At 38.8% G+C, this 23,235-nt stretch overlaps 2 protein-coding genes across 5 annotated transcripts in view; one reads left to right on the top strand and one right to left on the bottom strand.

The window, feature by feature from the left end:
* Nucleotides 1–23,235, bottom strand: part of CMSS1 (cms1 ribosomal small subunit homolog) — a 239,890-nt gene that overhangs the window by 162,026 nt on the left and 54,629 nt on the right. The window lies entirely within an intron of this gene.
* FILIP1L (filamin A interacting protein 1 like) overlaps nucleotides 1–23,235 on the top strand; it is an 83,403-nt gene that overhangs the window by 7,786 nt on the left and 52,382 nt on the right. For both annotated transcript variants that reach the window (XM_054076085.1, XM_054076013.1), the window contains exon 3: nucleotides 2,610–2,788. In XM_054076085.1, the coding sequence (XP_053932060.1) occupies nucleotides 2,610–2,788 (179 nt within the window). The remainder of the gene's footprint in view (nucleotides 1–2,609; nucleotides 2,789–23,235) is intronic.

Here is a 23,235-nt window from a genome sequence, read left to right as displayed (position 1 = left end):
CCAAAAAGAACAGTCATAAGTTTCTTTAAGTTTCTTGATCATGGATGAAATGAGCTCAGCTATAGCACAAGAGAAAAGATGCTCTCTAACATCATATGCAGAAAAAATAGGCAATTTTCAAAATGGTCCACATTTCTGTTGGAATGTTTCAGACCCTAACCATTTTCAAAGTCTTGTCAATTTTTCCTTATTCATAGCAGTGTAGCATTCTGGCTCTTCCCATCATTGCTTCTATCAGTCAAACAGTGAATAAACATAAGGAAAATAAAATTAATCATACTCCTTGAAATTGAATTCTCCAAAATCAGCAGTGGCCCTAAGAATTTGAAGCCCCAGTGTTTCTTACAATCATAGAATCCCTAGACTGGAAGAGACCTTTGAGATGATTATTGAGTCCAACCGTACCTGTCCACTACTAAATCATATGCCCAAGCACTTCCTCTACCCATCTTTTAAACATGTCCCTGGGCAGCCTGTGCCAGTGCTGATAACTATTTCAGTGAAGAAGTTTTTCCTAATGTCCAGTCTGAACCTCCCCTGGCACAGCTTAAGGCCATTCCCTCTCATCCTAATCACCCACCTCTCTGCAACCTCCTTTCAGGTGGTTTTAAGGGAGTAATAAGGTCTCCCCTCAGCCTCTTCTTCTCCAGGCTAAACAACCCCAGTTCCCTCAGCCGCTCCTCATAAGACTTGTTCTCCAGCCCCCTCACCAGCTTTGTTGCTCTTCTCTGGACACGCTCCAGAGCCTCAACATCCTTCTTATAGCAAGGGGCCCAGAACTGAACACAGAATTCGAGGTGCAGCCTCACCAATGCTGAGTACAGGGGCACAATCACTTCCCTGGACCTGCTGGCCACGCTATTTCTGATCCGAGTCAAGATACCATTGGCCTTCTTGACCACCTGGGCCACTGTTGGCTCTTGTTCAGTAGCTGTCGACTGACACCCCTACATCCTCCTCTGCGGGCAGCTTTCCAGCCACTCTTCCCCAGCCCCATAGCGTTGCACGGGGTTGTTGTGCCCAAAGTGCAGGACTCGACACTTGGTCCTGTTGAACCTCATCCCACTGGCCTCAGCAAATCGCTCCAGCCTGTTCAGATCCCTCTGTGGAGCGTCTCTACTCTCAAGAAGATCGACGTTCCCTCCCAACTTAGTGTCATCTGTGCACTCACTAAAGGTACATTGAATCCCATCACCCAGGTCATTAATAAAGATTTTGAACAGAAGTGAACCCAGCACTGAACCTGATTGGGACACGGCACATGGTACTCCTTTCTTGTGGCACATAAGATTACTTGTGAGGGAAACACTGGAGAAATAGAACTAGCCTTTTTTCCCCACACAGCCCATTTGTGAGTTCTTTCCTATTAAGAGAGTGAAGCACTGCAAAGTAGTATGACCTACTAAAATAGACTGTGGTTAAAAGGAGGCACTGGGTTTTGAGCTCAAAATTTCTCTTTTCCAAAAAGGATACAAGGATTCCTGTTTTGATCTGATGAGGGAGGTGATCTTCACAGGTGAAGGAGAAGCAGCAGGAAGAAAGGTTCCCACCAATACATACTCTTTCCAGGTCTTTCAATGGCCTTCACTAAGCGCTCCTCCAACTTCAGCTGCATCAGTAACGCCTAAGGAGGAAAACCCCTTCTGGTTTCATACACAAACACTTGCATGACTTGGTCACATACTGAATTTAAAAGTATAGGAAAATCTTCAGAATGATAGGATTTCATCACTCAGTTTGTGGAAATAATTTTGTTTGACAGTGTAACTCTAGTGAACAGTTATGCCAATACCTCTATGGTTTAGAAAAAACTAAGAATTATTACCCTAAAAGAGATTATTTAAATTAAAATACCACTACATAATAATATTTAGAAACTCAGCAGAAATTCATGGGGAAAGGGAAAGAATTTGATGTTCAAAGTGTGCTATAAAAGGTGTCATCTACAAGGCAAACCCCTTTAAACGTGTGAAGTTTGATGAACAAAACTGGAAATGCCAGCATTAAATAAAAATACTTCCAACCATTTCAAAATTTAGCTCCTACTTCTTCCAGAAACCCAGAGCCATGCTCAGAGTAAGCACAAGAGCCAGGATTGTTTGCTACTCTTGGTTCTATCATGCGTTTACTGTAAAACCAGAGAAAAACTGTTTTGATCTACCTGTCTAGCTTACAAAGACAATTCAATGCTCTCATTTCCTACACAGCTACAAATGAGGTGGCTATTTCTATCCAACCAAAGTCAGTCTACTTCTGTGTGAAGCAAAAGCTTCTTCTGCCAAGACATCTGGTTCTCTACCACAATGATCAATGAGAAAAGTACAGCCCTGGGAACACTAACTGTTAATTAGTAGCTGTTGAGGATCAGTCATGGCAGGAGGGGGAACAGAAGGTGACTGACAGTCCTGTAAAACAGTACCTTAACTTATTTTCCTAATTGGTTAGAATTTGACAGAACTAAGTAACCCTTTTAAATAGACACCAAACGATCTGGTCATTAGGCTATTAAATGCATTTTATATTAATAAGCATCTCAAAATCTTTCATTAATGAAAGCCTGAGCAATTAAGAGTTTCAAAAGACTTGAGGAGTTTTTGCTTTTTTTATAGCTTGATAAAGTTGTAGAGAAACAGAAAGAAACTCACAGACGAATGCTGGAGCAACTTCTAATGGTAGAAAAATCACACAGACAGACATTGTGTGAACTAGAGGAAGAGAAGAGGAAGCACAGCAAATACATGGAAAAAAGTGATGAGTTTACAAACTTACTGGAGCAAGAACGTGAAAGGTAAGGTTACCTCTTGCTATAGTACTAAGAAATAACTACAACTAACATATGTCTAAGGATCTATCCGCCTTCTTATTCTGCATCCACTGAAAATCAGAAATATTTGCAGGGTTGTATTTTGAGAGTTCAGCTGTGAAAACATGACTAATTGCTTCTAATTAACAGCACTGTCTACATCTCCATCAGCAGGTGAGATAGATCAAACAGTTGGCAGATTCTTCATCACTGTTTCAGGATGACAAGGTATGTTACAATACAGGGAAATGTATGTGTGAAGTTACAACCAACATGAAGAAGGTGAACCTTTCAAGGTGTTCAAGATGCTCAGTGCGCTAGAGTACGGAAGTAACAGAATATGAAGTAAGACATGCAACCTTTGATGGCAGGAAAAGACATGAGGAAAAGGAGGTGTTTGGACAGACAATAGAAATACAGACAGAGGACGCAAAGGCAGATGATAATTTACAGAAAGCTTTGAAAATAAGAATGACATAAAGTTCTCATATTGGGATTGGCATAAAAAAACCCCAACTTCAAGTCTAACCTAAAAGTGCAACACCTTGTTTAAGCATAGTGTGAAGGTGTCAATACCAATTCTCATAAGAAGGATTAAGAAGAATTTAATGTACTTTACTGTCTTTAAAAAAGCCACTTTAAACCATGGCTTCTCTGAATCTGCAGTAAAGCTGAGCGTATGTTAGGAGAAAAAAAAGTTATCAAAGAACATTTCCCATTCCCTGGATAGCTGCTGTAGAAGATAGGAGAATATTGTCTCCATTTCCTTTTGCTTAGGCACAGCTTCCAGATGGAAATGTTTGGGTGTGAGAACGTCAAGCCTATTCTAAACTCACATTATGCATAGATAATTCTTCCTCTGCTTCGCCTGTGTAACATCATGTTCCATGTATTTTGGCAGTGTTCACCCTTCACACTACACTTCTCTCTTGCAGGTCTATCAAAGATAGCACACATGCTTCCCACCATGTACACAGCCACATTTAGGGACTGCAGTAAAAGAGGATGGGGGGAAAAAAAACCCCTTTGCTTCTCTGAAAAATGTATACAGAGGCAGGCAAGGAAAGGCACACACAGAAAGGCACATAAAAAGTCCCCAAGTCACAGAACAGACTTATTTCTGCAAGAACTTGTTTTGTGTAACCTCATCATTTTGGGAACCAAAGCCTGAGGTCAATGGAAGTTTTCATTTATAATGTCTTTTTCTCAAAAGCTATGACACACTTTTCTTCTCTTAGAGACAGAACTAAACTCCAGTTGCTAAAAGTGGCAAAAGGTTACATCAGATACATGTGCTCACACAACGTGAAAAGCTGCACAGAAGGGAAAACTAAGCACCAGTCCTTGCAGTTTTTTCTCTTGTGAAAACAGGGTAGACATGGGATTAAAACTCTCTCTCTGCCCCTCCTCCATATTCCCCCAAGAAGATTGTAAAACATTTACTGCTTTTATCGGCAACATTTAGTCTATCTGCCTAGAAAGCGGGGTGGGGGGAGAGGGCAGGAATACTGTGGTGCCTAATGAGACCTTAGAGGATGTAATAATAGATTTCAGATTAAGTCTCAATTTTTGTATTTTCTTTGGAGGATGTATTTTATGTGGAAAACCTTAAGGGGGTGTGATGTCACAACTTGAGCTGATTCCAAAACATTTGCCAAGAAATGTCGCCATCAAGATCTCCATGTAATTGCCAGCCACAACAAAAAAATAATTTAAAAAACCCAGCAAAACCTCTCACAACCCACCAAATGCTCAGCAAGTTAAGGCACAATTCTTTCTGTATTAGCCTACGTGACCTGACATTCAGCACACTTATCTATATGCAGAAAGGTGACCTTTTCTTCCATTTCAAAAAACTTTAGTCCAATTTAAATTTTATGAGTATATGAATTTTGCATCAGGATTAAGAACAAACAGAACTCCACAAAAAGTTTCATAGAGAAAGCAACAAAATGAATTTTTGCTTCCCATCATTTCCATTTTAAAAAAAACCCCAAAACTCATTCAGAAAAGCAGTAAGTATACATCAAACCACACCCTTTCTTCAGCCAGAGACTGTATTCTCTTCTAAGTGTGGAAGGGTATATAATATTCCTAACAGTATTTCAGTTTCAAAGCAAAATCCCAAATTTACACTCAATTAGTCAAAAATGTCTTGCTGTTAAAAAGCAAGGCTACAGTATATGCTAAAGATATCTTTGAAGAGTATAGAATGCATGCAAGTCAAACAAGTTACATAACGTATGATTCTGTGTTCAAAATGAAAAAACCTTTTATGTTGTGGGACAGTGATGCTGAAGCACTGAAAACTACTCTAGATAGCAAAAATAAAGAAACTACAAGTCAGATCCAGCTCTTAAATACAAATAAATATATTTTCAAATAAGGTGGAGAGAAAGTATTTCCTTTTTCTTATTTATGTGCTCAGGAGAAACAGAAGAAATCTTAAATTAAAAGTTCTAGTGATGAACTAACTGATTATAATGTTCTACAAAAACTAGGCAAACTTCCACCTCTATGGTCTTTCTGCTGGTTTAATCACGCCACACATTGTATTGCTCATTAAATGAGTTTAAAAAAAAACTTGTTTCTATCGTGCAAAATATTAGCATTCTGCCCTGACTCAGTACATGCCCTTATCCTTTATCATTTGAGAATCCCTTTGACTTCATAGCAAGACAACAAGACTAAGTTTGGCCTCCACAATTGTCCACTGTCAGATTTGGGAGTTTAAGCTCAGGACAGGACTAGTGACAGCTTTGTAGATACAAAGCCTGGGTTAGTATTTAATGTTAACCCTTTCAGCATTTTAAGCATTTTTCTTGTTGGCAGTCAAAACCAATCCTCCATAGTCTTACTGTAGTCAAGAGACAAAGATTGGTCTTCCAAACTGAAGAGAGATTAACTATTTAGCAACAGAACATTTGTCAGTAGAAGAATAACAAAAATCATACTACTGTCATTACATTTATTCTTTTTTGGTCACATGTACTTTTAAAGCATTGAACCACTGAGAAATTCCTATCAGATAAGGAACAGTTCTGTGGAGTAAAGGCAGCCAGTGAGCAATGACTGGATAAGCCTTTCCTGAACTTCAACATGAATTGTACTCTTTGCACACTCAGAACAGACAGGAAATACAAACAATATATGCACAGTAGTGTACTTTATCAGGTCTAATAGAAGGGAAAATCTTATTGTACTGCTGTAGCCTAAAGAAACAGCAGCACCAAAACTCAAAGGAGCATAAAAAAACCTCTGCAAGCTAGACACAGAAACTACTAGGTGCATCTGCAGAACCATGGCATAAAAGCCATTGAGCTTGTTTAGAAGCTTTTTCTTTTCACACAGTTGCGGGATGGAGGGCAGGATTAGAGACTAGGAAGAATACTTACTTTAGATTCAGATGCACATTCCACTGTATCTTCCCTGCAGATGTACCTACTTGTCCAAATGTATTTATTCACATTGCATATTTTTGTATTACAGTTAAATAACAAAAGCTAGTATTTCAGAAAACATTTTACACAACTAAAATATGAAACCCGAAGGATTTCCAGATATGCACGTTCTCAGTTTGAAAACACACCATATGCATGCAGGTATGCGCGCATCTACATATTATTCTCCACCCTACATAAAAAATTAAAAAACAAAGTGGCAAAATGATTAGTGCTTACACAGCCCTCTGCAAATCTCAAGGACTATAAAATTACATAAGCACAGCTATTCCAATTTTCTGAATAGTGAATGGAAGTGAAGATATGAGTAGAAGGAAACAGTCACAAGTAGCTGAGGATTAAATTGAGGGAAAGCAAGAAATCTTCCAGTGTATAGGTGCGTCCCATCATCAAACATTCTATATACTCTCAATTATACAAAGGGTAAAGCCTTATTATGGACATACACTGGTTAAAATAATTTTATGTTGTACAACAGGTCAGGAAAAAACAGCAGTTCACTAATAAGCAATGTAAATAGATTTTTAAAGCCAATTATTATACATGTTGCTCGAAGGAATTCAAATATTAGCACAGAACTTTGCATGTTCCTATAGCAGCAGTAAGATTTTTAGCTGAAGGGTCAGCTACTAAGGCAGTTCAGGTCTTCTTCTACAGGCAGGAAAGCCATTGTAAGGTTTTGTTTTAGCTTTGAATTTACACTCACTAAGGTCATTTAGAGAACATATTCCAATGAAGAAGAAAACATAATTGTTTATATATAAGATAATCCTAACATTTCCTAAAAGGAAACTTAATCCTTATGCTCTAAGCAAATGAAAAAAATAAGGCAGCCAACCAAACTCCATTCCACTGTATCAGACATCTCTTCTTAAAACACCAAGCAAAGGACATTTTCAGTGTTAAGATAAAAGCTATTATTATATCCATCTGCGGAGTTAGCGTTCACTATGCATAAAAAAACCGGACCCCAACACACAAAGTCTCCCAACTGTATTCTTTCTCATCATCTAACAGAACACCACCAAACACTGTGGCTGTTGCTGCAACTGCTGCCTCCCTCCAGATCAGTCAGGTAATATGACAACCTGTTGAGTGATACAGGTTAGAAGAGATCTTTGGAGGTCTCCAAGCACAACCTGCTGAGTACAGGACTAACTCCACAGTCAGATCAAGTTGCTTGGACCTCTGTCCAGCTGACTGTTGAAGACCACCAAGGGACAGCAATTCTGATAGCTGTCTGGGCTCCTGATGCAATCTTTGCTGTCCTCACCAGGAGACCCTTTCCCTCAGTTTCATTGTAGGCATCATTTTGGTCTGGCTTCTGCCCCATTTTTAACTGAAACTGCTCTCTGAATCTTCACTGTCTCTGATCTTCTAGCTGCCTTGGACACAAAGGAGCTTTCAGCACTTTGTTGCCATCTTACCCACAGAGAGTTTCTGCAAATCCAGTGAATTCATTTCTCTAGGTGTTTCCACAGTGTAATTCCACAGTATACTTCCACAGTTGTTCACCTCTACTCTGTCCACAGGATCTTACAGGTCTTATTCTTTACCCATTCACTCTGTGCTTCTCCCTCACAGAAACTCAAAGCCAGGCACCATCTTATGGTGACAGCTCAAGTCTACTACACCAACCACCACCACCACAATAGATTTCACCATTTGTGAGCAATCTGTCATCATCCCCAACTCCATAAGACCAGAAAGGAACTCAGTCTTTTACTCCCCTGCCCTTGGCTCCATCCTTAGGTTGGATTCTCAAATACATGAGTTTTTAAAACTAAGATAAAGTCATACTGTTGTCACTCAGTCTGTCATACTGAAGTGTAGAAAAGCTCAGTTAGAAAGTGTGCCGAAGTCTCACAAATCCTTCTTCATACCACCTCCAAGAAGAGAGAAAATAAAATTAAAACCAAACAAAATATAATAAACAAAACAAATAAACCAAACATATCTTTCTGTCCATCCAACTGACTAAAGGATTTTCCAGGTCCTCATTTCAAAAACGTTATTTCCACATTATTCCAGTTCTGGAATCCTCAACATAAGAAGGATATGGAGCTGTTGGAATGGGTCCAGAGAAGGGCTACAAAGATGATCAGAGGGCTGGAGCACCTCCCATATGAGGACAGGCTGAGAGAGTTGCGGGCATTCAGCCTGGAGAAGAGAAGGCTTTGAGGAGACCTTATAGCCACCTTCTAGTACCGGAAGGGGCTACAGGAAAGCTGGGGAGGGGCTGTTCGCAAAGGCTTGTAGTGATAGGATAAGGGGCAATGGGTATAAACTGGAGAGGGGCAGAGTTAGACTGGACATAAGGAGGAATTCCTTCACCATGAGGGTGGCGAGGCACCAGCACAGGCTGCCCAGGGAAGCTGTGGCTGCCCCACCCCTGGAAGTGTTCAAGGCCAGGTTGGATGGGGCCTTGGGCAACCTGATCTAGTGGGATGTCCCTGCCCATGGCAGGGGGATTGGAACTGGATGATCTTTAAGGTCCCTTCCAATCCTAACTATTCTATGATTTAATTTTGCTGTGGGTTTAGTGTTATGTTATACTACTAGTCAGGTATTGACTAGGTCAGAAATGTGATTTCATAAAACTAAGCACTCTGAAGAAAAAAACCAAACCACTTCACCGTGTCAGACGCAATTAATTGCTTCACAACAGGTCAAGTGGGGAACACTTGAAAACAGGGACAGGGCATCAAGGAGAAAGGGAACTGCCTCAGCTAAAGGTGAAGTGTATTAGTATGTTGTCAGCGTAACATCACTGTACTTCAATTCTGACACATTCACACATTGGAATAACAATACAGCAAATACCCACGTCTGGAAAAATCAATATTCTTTAACAGTGGGTATAATTAATATTTGCTAGTTTTCTTAATGAAGCAAATTAAATATCATAAGAAGCAGGATCTTATCGCTGTAGAAAACTACAGTAAAAATAAACACTGTCAACTTATTTATTCTACACGTTACCAGCAGTTTTTAATTTCATGCACACTGAACTATTGTAGTAGATCGCATTGTACTCAAATGCAATCATTTCCTCCAGCTTTCTGGCAATGACTTATATATATTACATATGCCTGAGACTATGTCTTGCAAGTTGTGAAATGGATGCCAGATCTCTGTACGTTTGACCTTTTTCATGGGTATCTAGTGTTCTATAGGTGAATAAAGAGAAACCTACCACAAGCAAAACCTTAACATAGTTATTCTACATTACAGTCCAATGGGACAGTCCTACTAATAACACCACTGAGGCACGAAGACAGGCTCAAGGAAGTAATGTACACAGATTAATTACCTCATGCTTCTACATGAACAACCATGTACCATTGCACTACATAACTTTCAACAGATGTTGTGAAATCAAACCCTTGTCAAAATTCAAGGATTCAAAGATTTCTACAACAGTTTCTGTGCATGACAGAAGGCTAAAATACTTAATCTTAAAGCAAATAAATTAATACAAACCAGGTAAACAAAAGGGATCGACCCCCCCAAACTATTAAATGAGGTCACATTACGTTTAAGACTAAGAATAAATACAGGTAGAAACAGGGCTTTCAACTCAGTATTAACACAACTAAGAAATTCTCTATATCCATGGTGCAGTTCTAGATTTTTCAACCTGCTGTAATCAGCAAGCAGATGCACAGTCTTGGTGCTAACCATCTCTCACACAACTCCACTGACATGGGTGGAATGACAGAAGGAAGCTCATATTTAATTCTTCTACATTCTGAGCACATAAGACGTCTGCTCACTGCTTCAGGCACACAGTCATGACTACCAACTGGTACTATCTTTCTATACTTTGAGGCCAGGGAGGACACAATGAAAAGCTTTAGTCAAATTACATTCTCCTACACTACATCCCTTTCTCCTGGCATGAGTGGAGAAAGTGATCGTCTTTGCCATATGCCCTCCTCATAAAAGGGAGTCAAACCTCCTGAAAGAGATGATTATGGAAAACCATCTTGGTGGTAGCTCTGGTCAGCACTTCTAACTACAGTGTCAGAGCTCAAAGGGAAAGATGATCTTTCTGTGCTGGCAAGTCTCAGAATACTTCTAGCTCTTGTAAATCAACACCAGCTCCATATACTGTTTGGAACCTAACCAGTGACCAGCACAGAAGATGAAGCACTGGCCAAATATGATCATGGTGAGGTGCTGCTCTCAGTAACAGGGCATTCACTCTAGTCACCAATTTACATTTCCAAATAAGACCGAGTGCACCGCTCCCTGTGTGGTGCAGCATAAGCAACAATAGAAGTGGATGACTGCACCAAGACCTGTGACCCAAAAAAAGACAGGGTGCACTTCTGAATCATTGCAGGGTGGGGCTGTGAGAGGGGGAGAAATTGGCACAGGATTTTGTAACTGGAGTTTGAAAAGAAAACACACAACATAAGACTAAGAGAAAAACCTATAAATTGTTCCCCGAGATAGAAAGTTTGACACTATCATAATTTCCCAGAACAAACCACTGCTATGGGAAAAGTTATACTCCTGTTTGAGTGTAGAGGAGGAGAAATGTCCATGAAGTTAAGATCTCTCTTGTGGCAGAAAAATTTAAATTACTTAGATGTGCTATAATTAGTTTCATATCTTAAGAACAGGCAAGAGAAAAATGGCCATGGGAACAGAGAATTTAGGTCACACATCGGTTACCAAGACCTGTGGCCTACACTCATAACCAAGTTTCCCATGGCACACTATGAACTTCAATGCATTTTATGCCCAGCTACAAGACCTCTGAGCAACATATACACATATGAAAGAAGCACGCATGGGAGACCGAAGCAGTTTTAAGAAAAACACCAGTCTCAGTCTCTGTGCTGAGACTAATTTTAAACAGAGAATAAACAAGAAAATCAGTAGCACTAAATCCGTTGAGAACAAAAGATTACTGAAAAAAAAAAGTGAAAAATAAACACCAAAGTTCTCTTATGTAAAAATAAAAATTATCATTTAAGTGCCTTACTTTTTGTTTCTGGAGACTAAAATGCACACCTTTCAGGAAAACAACTCACACCTGGACATGACTACACATAACCTATACAGTGTCTGAAGACCAAAAGTGTGAGTGCATTGAAAAAGTATGTTTGACATATGAACCCTTCTGCTAAGAAGAATGGCAAAAAGCCACAGAATATGTACAAATTCAGAAATAAATTAAAAGATCAGGAGGGACATAATGAACTTGCACTTTTCCAATTTCTGAATCCTATGAGGGGGCAGGAGGGGTAGGAAACGGGAGTAAGAGGAAGTAGATACAAGAAATATCATTAGATCATCCAGTCTCATCCCCGACAACAGAGGGTTGTTCTCCAAACATACTGTCGACAACTCTGTTTCTCATACCAAATGTCCAGAATACAGAAAGGTCTCAATCTCTGTAGAACTGTTCTATTTATCACTATGCAACTTCTATAAAGTTATACCATGCATGCAATAATTCCTCTCTTTAGCAACTGAACACAGTCCCCTCCGTAGGATTTTTACTCTATTGGAAGAGACTTGGCTAAGACTATGGCACCCATTTTAGTCACAGACACGGAGTCAACTGAGATCCATAGCAGATAAAACCCTAAGATGAGTACTTGAGAGGTCTGCAGGGAGGTCTGCTGCTTAAGGACGACTCTGAATGGAGAACCACCTACTCTGCTTCAGCAGTAGGTCTCCGTGTGCACCCTTTGCGATAAAAAGCCAACACAACAGCCCCTGCAAGGCACCGTGAGCATGAGCTCCACAGACTGAGCACGTAGAGAGACTTAACCAGTCCCTTCATCCTCTCACTGAAAGATCTGTCCTGGGAAACACAACTGTTAAAAGCTAGTTACAGACATACTGATAATAAAAGGCTCCAGCACTAAAGGCTCTTGAACTCCCACTCAATCATCACCAATGTCAATTTTCAAGCAGAAAACACTTGAATTCAACACCTGCAAGGGGGTCATTGTGATCAAGTTACTGGTACAGGTGAGGGAAGTATTTTGCCATAAAAAAACTTTTATTTATTTAAAATAGACAATTAAAAGCATCAAAGGGACAACAGCACTGAAAATACCCAGAGAGCTAACTGGTTTATGTCTGCCAAATTTGGTGTAGCCTCAGTTAGCATCTCCTAGATGCCACTTTTGCCAACAGCATTGGAGAAGAAGGGAAGCTCACTGAATCCAGAAACATGGTTCTTTTCAAATGTGCATATGAGCTCGACAAGGTACACCTTGCACAGCTCAACTCTCCTTGCAGCTTCAATAGAGACAGCATTAGGTTACGCTACTGCAAAAGTAAAACCAGTAAAACTACCCTTTGGAAAAATGCCTTATTTACTTCCTTGCCAATACCTTCCAAGTTACACATTTTGCTTGAAATTATGAAAAGTGATTAAAACCCTGCAACTTGAACAGAGCTCTTCACTTTTAAAACCAGTCAGTTTTGCCTCTTATGCACTACTGGTAAATTCCGTAGCCTCAGCCCTTTGTTTCACAGTACCTTGAAGCCTTTGGGGGAAGACACGTGCCTCACAGTCATTAACAGAGTATAGGTGACAAAACAGCAGTTTTCTTGAAATATCCTTCCATTTCAAACGCTGTTAACCATTTCATTTGCACTTCCTTACATGCAAGGCTAGTCTCCTTCCTCCTCATAACCTGGGAAAAAAAACTGAACAAAACCAGACAATCCTGCGGATAAAGAAATAAAACCTAGCAGAAATTAAGACCATGAACCCTAGTCTCCCTTCAATTTGATTTGAACGTTAAGAATTTCAGTATTACCAGAAAATTCTTAGCACTCTAGACCTTATTCTGATGTACAAATTCATGACTACTAGGATGATTTTTAGGAATGCTCAGATCCTACAATTTAGATTTAAGTCATCAGGAAATTGGGACATAGTTTATTCAGATGTTTAAACAAGATTTCACATGTTTCTCATTCAAAAATTTTATCTTGCATCCAACCGGGGAAGCGAGAAGCAAGACACACTCTCTGAAATTCTAAAATTCTCCCTTTTTTCAATAGTCTTGCCAGCTAAACCCTGGATGTCTTTGCGTTCTGTCAGGCAGGAGAATGAGTCAGTCTGTCCCTAGCTGGCCTTCTAAAAAGGAAATTGAGAAGGTTGATGACATATTTGGATAAACACACTCACTGGATAAAATTACTTAACTTTTTATATCTGTTTAAGTTTGCTATAAACCTTCAATATCCTTATAGACTAAATTCAAGTATAGCCAATAAAAACTATAGATTATAAATATACTTAATGAAAACCACTATATTAAAACTCAAAGGCTCTTGTAAACACACTCATCAAAGCTTCACCATTGTAATACAGTACCATATTTGTAAACCCACATTATTAATTGCTAGTCATCTACAACTCCTATTGAAATATCAGTCCTATATAGATCATCTTTGGTTCAGAAACCAGTTTTCTGATGGTCTCTGAACACAATATTACAGCCAACACTGTAGGAGTAACACTGAAGGAGCAACAAATAAACCCTAAGTTTACACAGTTCAACTCTCCTGAAAAGACAGTGAAGACTATTCTTAACATCTGTGTTTGTTTTAGGTCTTCCTAAGTGTAGTATTTGGCCTTGAAAGAAAAGATGGTTGAAATATACAATACTGAATCTATAAAAGGGCACAAATAGGGAGCTGACTGAGCTTCCTAAGCCCTCGTTTTACCAAAGGGTAAGGAGATTTAAAATATCATTTTGGAAAGCATCATTTCTTGCAATAGTGAACATCCAACAGCGCAGTGTGTAACTCTATTAAGTTTTATTACAGGAATGTACCTTACAGATTCAAGATCCTGACCCCTGTGCATTCCCCTCTTCTCTAGCTCTGTATTAACTTCAGATGCAAAGAAACAAAAGAAGGCATTCTAAGCAAGAGAGCTTTCACTAGTTTCATAAAATAAAATATTTTACTTTAGTTATATGGCTGCTTTCCATATAAGCTCATAAGGATTATTAAATTTTAAGATTAGTCTGGTCTAAATTTCTTGTTGGTAACCAATCTTAAAATTAAGCTAATTTCATATCACTTCAGATTTCACTGCCAGTATTTCATTAAAGCGTGTAGTTTAACACTTATGCACGCAAAGATCTGAGTTTCAAACCAGTAAGGGTATTCTGATTATTAAATGCGAAGACAGTTCGTTTCATGATGCCCAGGAGGCATCCAGAGCATTTATTAGAGAAAATTGAGAAGGAGCTGTTTACGATAAAAATAACAACATCTAAAGGATTTTGCAAAGTGCTTACAGACAAAATTAGCTTTTTAGCCACCTGAATACAAGCCTATCTCCATGGTTACGTCTTTGAAACAGTCCTATTACCTAAGCACAGGTTCAGGCAGTAAAGTAGCATGTCAGCAAGTAGTTGAGAAAATGATACAGGAAGAAAGGGTTCATTTTTATTAGACTGTGGAAAGACATTTGGAATAGGATGCACAAACTACCCAAAATAAAACAAAAATAGGCTTCTGGTATGTAAGTTTAAAATGAGAATGAAAACTGTTTAAAGTTAGCAGAAAGTTGGCAGGTGCACAGGCATGCACAGTTCAGGATGACACATCAGTCAGGGATGAAATCATTAAAACTCTGTATTCTTGGAAATAAAGCATTAAAGTAGTTAATAAAGTTTGACAGGAAATAGCAAAGCTCTGGTAACCAAACAACATTTTAAGCAAGCAGAGTACACCCTATACAAAAGCAAGTCCAAGAATCCAACATAAAAACTAGATAGCCTAGTTTTAAATGTGGACATGGACATAACATGCTTCTGAAAGTGTGTAAGAAGAAAACATTCAGAGGAATGATTATACCATTGACGAAGTATTTAAATCTGAATGAGAGAACTAATTATGTTGATGTAGGAACTCTGCAGCTATAACAAAAAAGGAAAGTAGAAAAGTGGAAAGAGTGAAGTAAGATAAATATATTTAACTCTTAACAGCATATCCAGACTTTCTGTGAGTTGAAGCTCATATATAAAGACATAACAGAAATCGTAGACTACTGACTATCAATCCAAAATAATGACATCACACAGAGATGAGAAGCAGAAAGGGCAGAAATAAGAGGAATGTGCAGTTATTTCTACATGCTGAATAGAAGCCATATTACAGTATAACAGAGAACAGATATCTAAATACTCAGAACTTTCTGTAAAGCATCTAACAATACATGTCAATAGTAGGAGCAAACCACGGGTTTTTTTCCTACTGGACCCATGAAGTAGTCCACACTGTAAATACGTAAAGCCCAGATATTAATAAGTTCTCAAATTAAACCTGTTTAAGAGGAAGAAAATAAAAACCAACTATCCTATCCAGCTTTAAGTAGGATAAACCCATAACACTAATAGCAACTAATTAAACAGAGCATCTAGGACTAAATCCCTTGAAGGCACCACAGAAACAATTTAACAACACGGACAAAGCAGATCCCCAGTAAATGTGTATCAGCAAATCCAAAGCAACTAAAATCCTAGTATCATAGTACAGTTAGGGTTGGAAGGGATCTTAGAGATCACATAGTTCCAACCCCCCTACCATGGGCAGGGACATCCCACTGGATCAGGCTGCCCAAGGCCCCATCCAACCTGGCCTTGAACACCTCCAGGGATGGGGCAGCCACAACCTCCCTGGGCAACCTGTGCCAGTGCCTCACCACTCTCATGGTGAAGAAATTCTTTCTAATGTCCAGTCTAACTCTGCCCCTCTCCAGTTTATACCCATTCCTCCTCGTCCTATCCTCACAAGCCTTTATGAATAGAACAGAACAGAACATCGCTCCCCAAAGCCAACCAAGCAATTTAACAACAGATAAAATTAAATTAATTAGAAAGACACCTTAAAAGGGATCATATGTGCAAACAAAGATAACATACAAGAAACAGAAATGCTAGTATGTTAAAATTCATCATAAGTGGGAAGTCTGCATCCTCCTCAAAGCAGAGAACATGGAATTGCTCTGTAAATCCTTCTCCTGTGAACACTGAGGCATGAAATTTATTTGGTTAATTTGCCACAACCTTAATTCTTTTTAATTTGTATTTTTTCCCTAACTGACAGCGTTGGTTTCCCCTGTGTAGGAAGTCAAGGAGGTTTTCACATTACATCCTCTTTATCGAGGAAGATTCTGTGAAGCCACCTGAAATTAAACCAATAACAGAAAAAGCTTTAGATCAAATTTGTACAGCACAAAGCAACAAGTCTAAATACCGTTTAGTCCTGGTAAGGTGCTAGTAAGGGTTCTGAAAGAACTTGCAGGAGAAACTGATGAACAATCAGCCAGTTGTAATTCCTCCCTTTAAAAAGCCAGAGAAATGGAAGGTAGCACTAGTTTTTAACAAGAAACTCTAGAATAACTGAAGACCAATTCACCGGATTCAATAACCAATTATAAGAAATTATAGTAAAGAACTGACAGGTATCAGACAAACATGAAATATTCCAGCCAGCTGAGAGGAAAGCAGAATCATGTGATGAATCTGCTCTCTTTCGCCATCTGTACTTAAACTGAGTAATGCTTTGCCTTTCTCTCCTCCTGTTAATCCTGGTATCTGCACTGAAGCAAGACCAAGCTCACAGCAGTTCATTTACCCCTTTCCCAGCATGAGTATGTTTTTCATGCACTCTGACATGCATAATAACAAAACTCAAGAGTCTGACTAATTACTTACAATTGTTTGAAATAGATGTTTACAAAGGCCATTTTTTAATGGAGTTTTCTTATGGCTGCGTGCCTATCCATCATCATCTCATATTCTCATCCCTCAGCTAATTTCAAAAGAAATGCAAGAAAAAAGCAAAGACCCCTGAATTATGAGATGCCTACAGGGTTCTTAAAAAGGGGGATCTTTTAGTGTCCAGGATATTAAGCAAGACTCCAGTTTGACCCTGCTAAAAATGCACAGCAGAAAAACTTGGTGTTCGTCCTAACAGGAGGGGAAGGCTAGTAGCTTGCATATTACTGGACATTAAAATAATTCCAGCCACAAACAAACTTCCGTAACTCACTTCATTTCACTATACAAACAGGGTTTTTTTTCCCACAGCAAATAACACTGTTTTTAAAAAACTTATGGAAACAGCTGCCTACCCTTACTACACTCAAATGAAGAAGTAAAATCAGAACCTTGATTTGCTATTGCAAAACCTGAATATTTGGAGAGTTGTAGAACATCACAGTCTTCACTTTTTCCTTCTTTTCCTTCCAAAATCTAAAGAATGAGGTTACAGCAACTTATGCGTAAGTTTCCTGAAAATATCTATAATGAAATACTTTGCCAAATTTTCAAGAAGTAAGTACTAACATGTGGGGTCACAGTTTCAAAAGAGACCTGGCATGCAGCCTTCACCCTCTTAAAGAATTGCAGCCAGACTTCGCAATGCATTCAGGCATGCAGCAGTTCATACCAATAATGGGAAGAAGAATGAAGATGTTGAGCTTACTGGAACAGTGAGGCTTTTATAAAACATACCAAATAAAGTAGAGCTCTCCAACCTCCAAGAAGAGAGGGAGGGGCTGCTTGCGCTTAAAAGAAAAATATTAAAGTGTCTTCAATTGCTTTTATCTTACAAAAAACTGGAAAGAACATATCACAAGCCTTCTTCAGTTGAAACCACAAAAAAAAAAGTGATAAGGCCAAATGTGTACGATGAATGCTGAAGATACTGAAATATCTTCATTAGGATGTAGGAGTACTTGGATCCCATAATAAAACAACACTGAGACTATGAATGGAGAAAACATCCTGAACCATTTGAACACCATTCCCCTTTCTCATAGCATCTAGAACCCTACCTTATTCTTTAAAAAACAACTTATTATCTTGTTTCTTCAGCTTTTCTACTTACAGTAAGAAAGGGGAAAAACTCACTATTTGGTCTGAAACACTGAAGAAGTCATTATACTTCCTTATTTAACACAAACACCTCACTATTCTCAAGCGTAAAATAGAACAACTGTCATTGCATTCAGGACAAAGGAACAAGACGAGTACATGCAAATATGCTAAGGTTCATAATACATATACTAAACAGACATTCCTATGAAAGCACTTCACATTAGTTTGGGGTTTGTTATGGTCTTTATTAATAAGTTTCTATTTGATCCATCTGTCCTCAGATACTTCAGTCCTTAGTATGAAAACAATCCAATTCCATTTCCTTTTTGGTTCTTGTCATCAGCCCTGTAAAGAGTACTTATTTTTATAGTCAATATGGCAAAACACCTATTTTTGATTGTAACCCTAAAAGAATCCTAACCTTCACTTAGTCTTCAGATAATGTTTTTGCTTCTCCGTTCTCATACAAGGTATCCAGACTACCTTATAACGGGAATATTACCTTACCTTTTAGCAAGCTTACTTAACATGGAGCAAATTTTGCCCTCCTAGCATTTATAGATGACATTTAAAGTAAGTGACCTTGTTCGGATGCCTCTATTGCGAGGCAGGCACCTAAGATCCCAGGCACTGACCACAGAAATGTACTCATGACAGCTCCACTTGGCTGACTGAAAATATGTGTCTTCACACAGACTAAAATCCCACTCCAAAAGTGGTAACTTGCACATGACTCAGCTAGGGTCACTTCTCCTTTCCTTAACCTCTTTTTTGAATAGGTAAATTGAAAGGTAAATCTTTACTGGGCTGTTTACTACATTTATTAGACAATCATTTGCAGCACATTTTCTTGTACCTTTCCCTTATCTGCCTATATTCACCACTGAATCCGACCCGGCTTAATTGTTTCACATCTATTCTGTCCATTCAGATTTCGCATCCTTCTACTTCTACTTACACAAGTTTTCACAGTTTAGTTGTCACGGAATAACAAAAGTCCTTTTGGAAGAAAACTAATTCAGCAAATAGAAAAAAAATAATAAAATACCCTGTTAAAAATATTAAAAAATAATAATAAGGACAATTTAAAAAACTCTGAACAACCAACCCCAAACAGCAAAATCCCAGAAATACCTGGAAATTACAGATTTTACACAAGCCCACTAACTTCCATTCTGCACTCCAAGTTTGGAACAAGTGGAACACGACGAACAGATGCACAATGTATGGCTGAAGTTGTGTCAACTCCCACAAGGATACACTTGGCAGTAAAAGATAAAGTGGCTAGGAAATTGCTGTTTAACCCACGCAGTTTAAAAAGAAAAAAAAAAAAAAAAAAGAAATGCGAGAAGGAAAAAAGATTACATAGCTTACTGCTGTCTTTTCTCATTATTCAAATTGGGATATCCCTATTTATCAGCAAAGGAAAGGAAAAATATATAATGACATTTTCATGGGAAGGAAAAAAAAAAAGCAATGACTATTTGATTTCTAACTGTTTGGCTCAGTTTAGAGTTACAAAATGTGTTTACGTTAAGAACCTGAGCTTTGTTTGAATGTTTACTTTACAAAAACTGAGTTGAGAAGCTAACAGAATAAACTGTGTATTATCATTGTCAGTGTAAATTACAGGTTTTGTTTGTCACAGCCCTGTGCAATGAGAAGCTGGCCATGAGCCAAACGACTGTGAATAATTTAAAACACTCAATCAGTTACATTCTGAGACATTTTGTTTAGTGTTTAATAAGACCTCCAGGGATGGAGAAATTACTAAAGCATATTGTCTTGGCATGAGCTAAAACGGTCCTCTCTCGTCACCACATTTTTGGTAATTTGACATTAATGCATTACATGAACACAGGTCCATATATATACATACACATGCATATAATCATGCTTATATTTTTACACATGTATATTGAGATACATTTTATTCGACAGCTTTGCACATCTGATGTTCTATATTGCATTCTGTCTTTGAACTGCAATGTCCATATTCAGTAAAATTTCTATACAGATTTATACATTCACTGTTCCATCTACTCTCTCTGAAGGATTTCTCGTTTTATGTATTAAGAGGACACAATCAAATGCATCACACTCAATGCATCATGCATGGAGAGTGAAGGCTGTTCAGGAACTGTTCCTTAGTTTATCTCACATTATGGAGAAAATGAAACTCTATTAAGAAAAAAACACGGTAATGCCAAACCTGAAAGTATATCAAAAAGTCTGTGTTTTTTTCATTGATCACTAGGTTATGACACCTACTTTTACTAGAAGTCACTGAGCCCAAAACTTTAGGAAGTTCAGTGGCAAGCAGGAGAAAGAAAGGAAGATTATTATTTTGAGATCAAATGTACACCTTCTTAGAGCTCAAATTGAGATGTTATCATAGAACGAATTATTCTGCCCATGCTTACCCTACAGTTTGGCTGCTACGCTTTTGTTAGGCATCCTCTGTCATTCACCATCAAGAGTTCTGATATAATGCTAGACTAAGTGTCCCAACATAGCAGTACAACACGTATCACTATTTTTAAGTTTTATTTAGGATTAAGAGACATCGGACCACTTCATATAAATTCCTTTCAGAGTGTACTGTGGCCATTCACTGACCGATTTCTTTAATTGTGCACCTTAAGGAATTCAAGACACTGCACGAGCTCTAAGGAGTGGATAATACTGATGCTTCTCAAAACACATAATTTCATTGGTTGTGCAGAGGATAGGTGCACAGGCAGGGTATTTCACCAGAAGGCATGATTTCCTACTGCACAACTGTCCTCATCCTTTGAAATGCATCATTCATGCTTATCCCCCTCTAGAGGTGCATGTACATATGTCACACAGGCAATATCCAATTCTTCAAAACAGCATCAGCTCAGCTGCAGCTCCAACCATACCTCAGCTGTCAGGTCAACATTGGGCATGACAGGTCTCATTACCACCAACTGCAACTTCTGTTGATGGCCTGGAATAGGACCCACCAAAGCTATGTAGCCTCTAGCCAACCTTTTCACAAACATTATCAATACTGTCTCTTTCCTGGGAAGGAAAGGTTTACTTAATGCCTTACCAAAAGTTTGTATCTTATCTACAAGTCTGCATCAGGGCTAAAGGGAGACCGTATCTGTATACATAGACACACACACAAACAATTCCATGCAGCCAGCATCTCTACTCTAGTCATGCTGCAACCTCCTCTTACAATATTTATAAACTTAAAATTATCATTTGCAATAATGCCCTCAAAGCATTAGATTTGTTGTCTCCTTGGTTTACCCAGTGAACCCTATCATTCACAATTCTTAATCATCTCCAAGCAAAATTTCAACAAAGAAAAGAATCTATAGCAGCAATCAGGACAAGATGGGGAAGTAAAAAAGAAAACTGATCTCCAAGACCCAGAAGAGAAAGTCATCCCAGTAGAGCAAACAAACACAGCCTACACTAAATCCTGAAAAAACAACTCCAGTCACACTGGGTAAAAGGATTTAAAGAATTCTAAATTTTGAAGGTAATCAAATCTACCCCTCTTAGAAGTCTCAGCTGAGAGATCATTCCACCTCCTCAGCATTAGAAAAGCCAGGCTGAACCCCAACACGAGTAAGGTTTCCAAACTAAATTTATGACTCTCCTCAAAACAGCTCATGGTTCATACCCACTACTGTATAACAGCACAAGTATGACACACAGCAGGCAGGTCAGCACTGATTAATCATGCTACCATTTTCATAATCGAATAAATTGTTGCTGGTCATCCTTACAATACGTTGGCTCTTTAGGCATCTTCCCATGTCCTGCAGAAAGGAATGACCCAAGAACAAGATTTTGTTAAAGAAGATCGGGAGAGATGCATGATGATATGGCTTCATTTCATGTTCTGGATGGCAAATTTAATGAGACTTCAGATCAGCAGGTCTGTAACTGAAGAAGACAGCTACACTTCTGATGAACACCCCACAATTCTAGTGCTGAGAAGTCAAAGGTAGACCAGGATCAAAAAGAAACCAGTTTCTCCCAATGTCCTGATCGTAAACCGAACAAATAGAAATTAAATACAGGGAGAAGATACTAATTTTGTCAGCACTACTCTCTGAGTTTACAGATAAAGCAGTCTGCTGAAAACTGAGCATCAGATGGATCTTAATTCAGAGCACTGAAAACAAAACCCTTCCTCTCATCCAATTCTTCAAACAAATACCCAGACCACCTTCTGAGTTAGTTCCAAGGAGCCCACTTGGCCAAAATTTTCTTAAAATTGATGTAATCACAAACTTGAACATAAGCATCACTCCTCCACTGATACTCAAACAGATTATCATCTGAATTCTCCACAAAGCGTGCAGATACTGGGCACATTTTCAGAAGTCAAGCCTACACATCTTCAGGAAGCTCTTTTCAAAGATCCAAAGACATGTTTTAAGCAGCCAACAGGTCATGAAAAAGAAACTGTTCATAGGGCAAATAATTGCCAGGTCTCCCAGAAAGAACAAGTTCCTAAAGCTCATCTTTTCTAGATAAGGATATATCACTTTATTAGGAAAGGGCAAGACTCCTGGTGGCATAAACAGAGATTTCAGCCTTCAGTTAGGAGAATGGCAGCAGCAGCTGGCTCTCATCTGCATTTGCTATATGGGGGACTGAAGTAACATGGAACAGCAGAGTTACTATCTGACACAAGGAAAGGGAAGGGAAGAAAAGGATGAGCTCACTTGTGCTGAAAAGTGTGTTAGCATTACACAAGAAAAAACTAATGCACGGGCACTCATGCCCAGCAGGCAGCCTGCACATGGCTGTTAAAAATTCACTGTTCTGCAGGATGGTTGCCAGTCAACGTATATAGACATGCTGCAACCCTGCTGCTAGAAAAGACTGTACAAGTCATTTGGAGTTTCTCACACCATAAAATAACACATGTTGTGCCTACAGTTTCATGGTGGAATACAACTACATAAGAACTATGCACTGACTGTCTCCTGCCACCTGACAGTGGATAGATATAGTTGATGTTTTGACCAATACACTGAAGCAAAAAGCTCTACCTCAAACAGGACAAGTCCTCGCAGCATTTTATGTTGCTATA

The sequence above is a fragment of the Cuculus canorus genome, chromosome 1 (genome assembly GCF_017976375.1).
Source record: "Cuculus canorus isolate bCucCan1 chromosome 1, bCucCan1.pri, whole genome shotgun sequence".
In the NCBI taxonomy this organism is placed as follows: domain Eukaryota; kingdom Metazoa; phylum Chordata; class Aves; order Cuculiformes; family Cuculidae; genus Cuculus; species Cuculus canorus.
The sequence above is the reverse complement of the archived record's forward strand: the minus strand, read 5'-3'. Positions and strand labels throughout refer to the sequence as shown.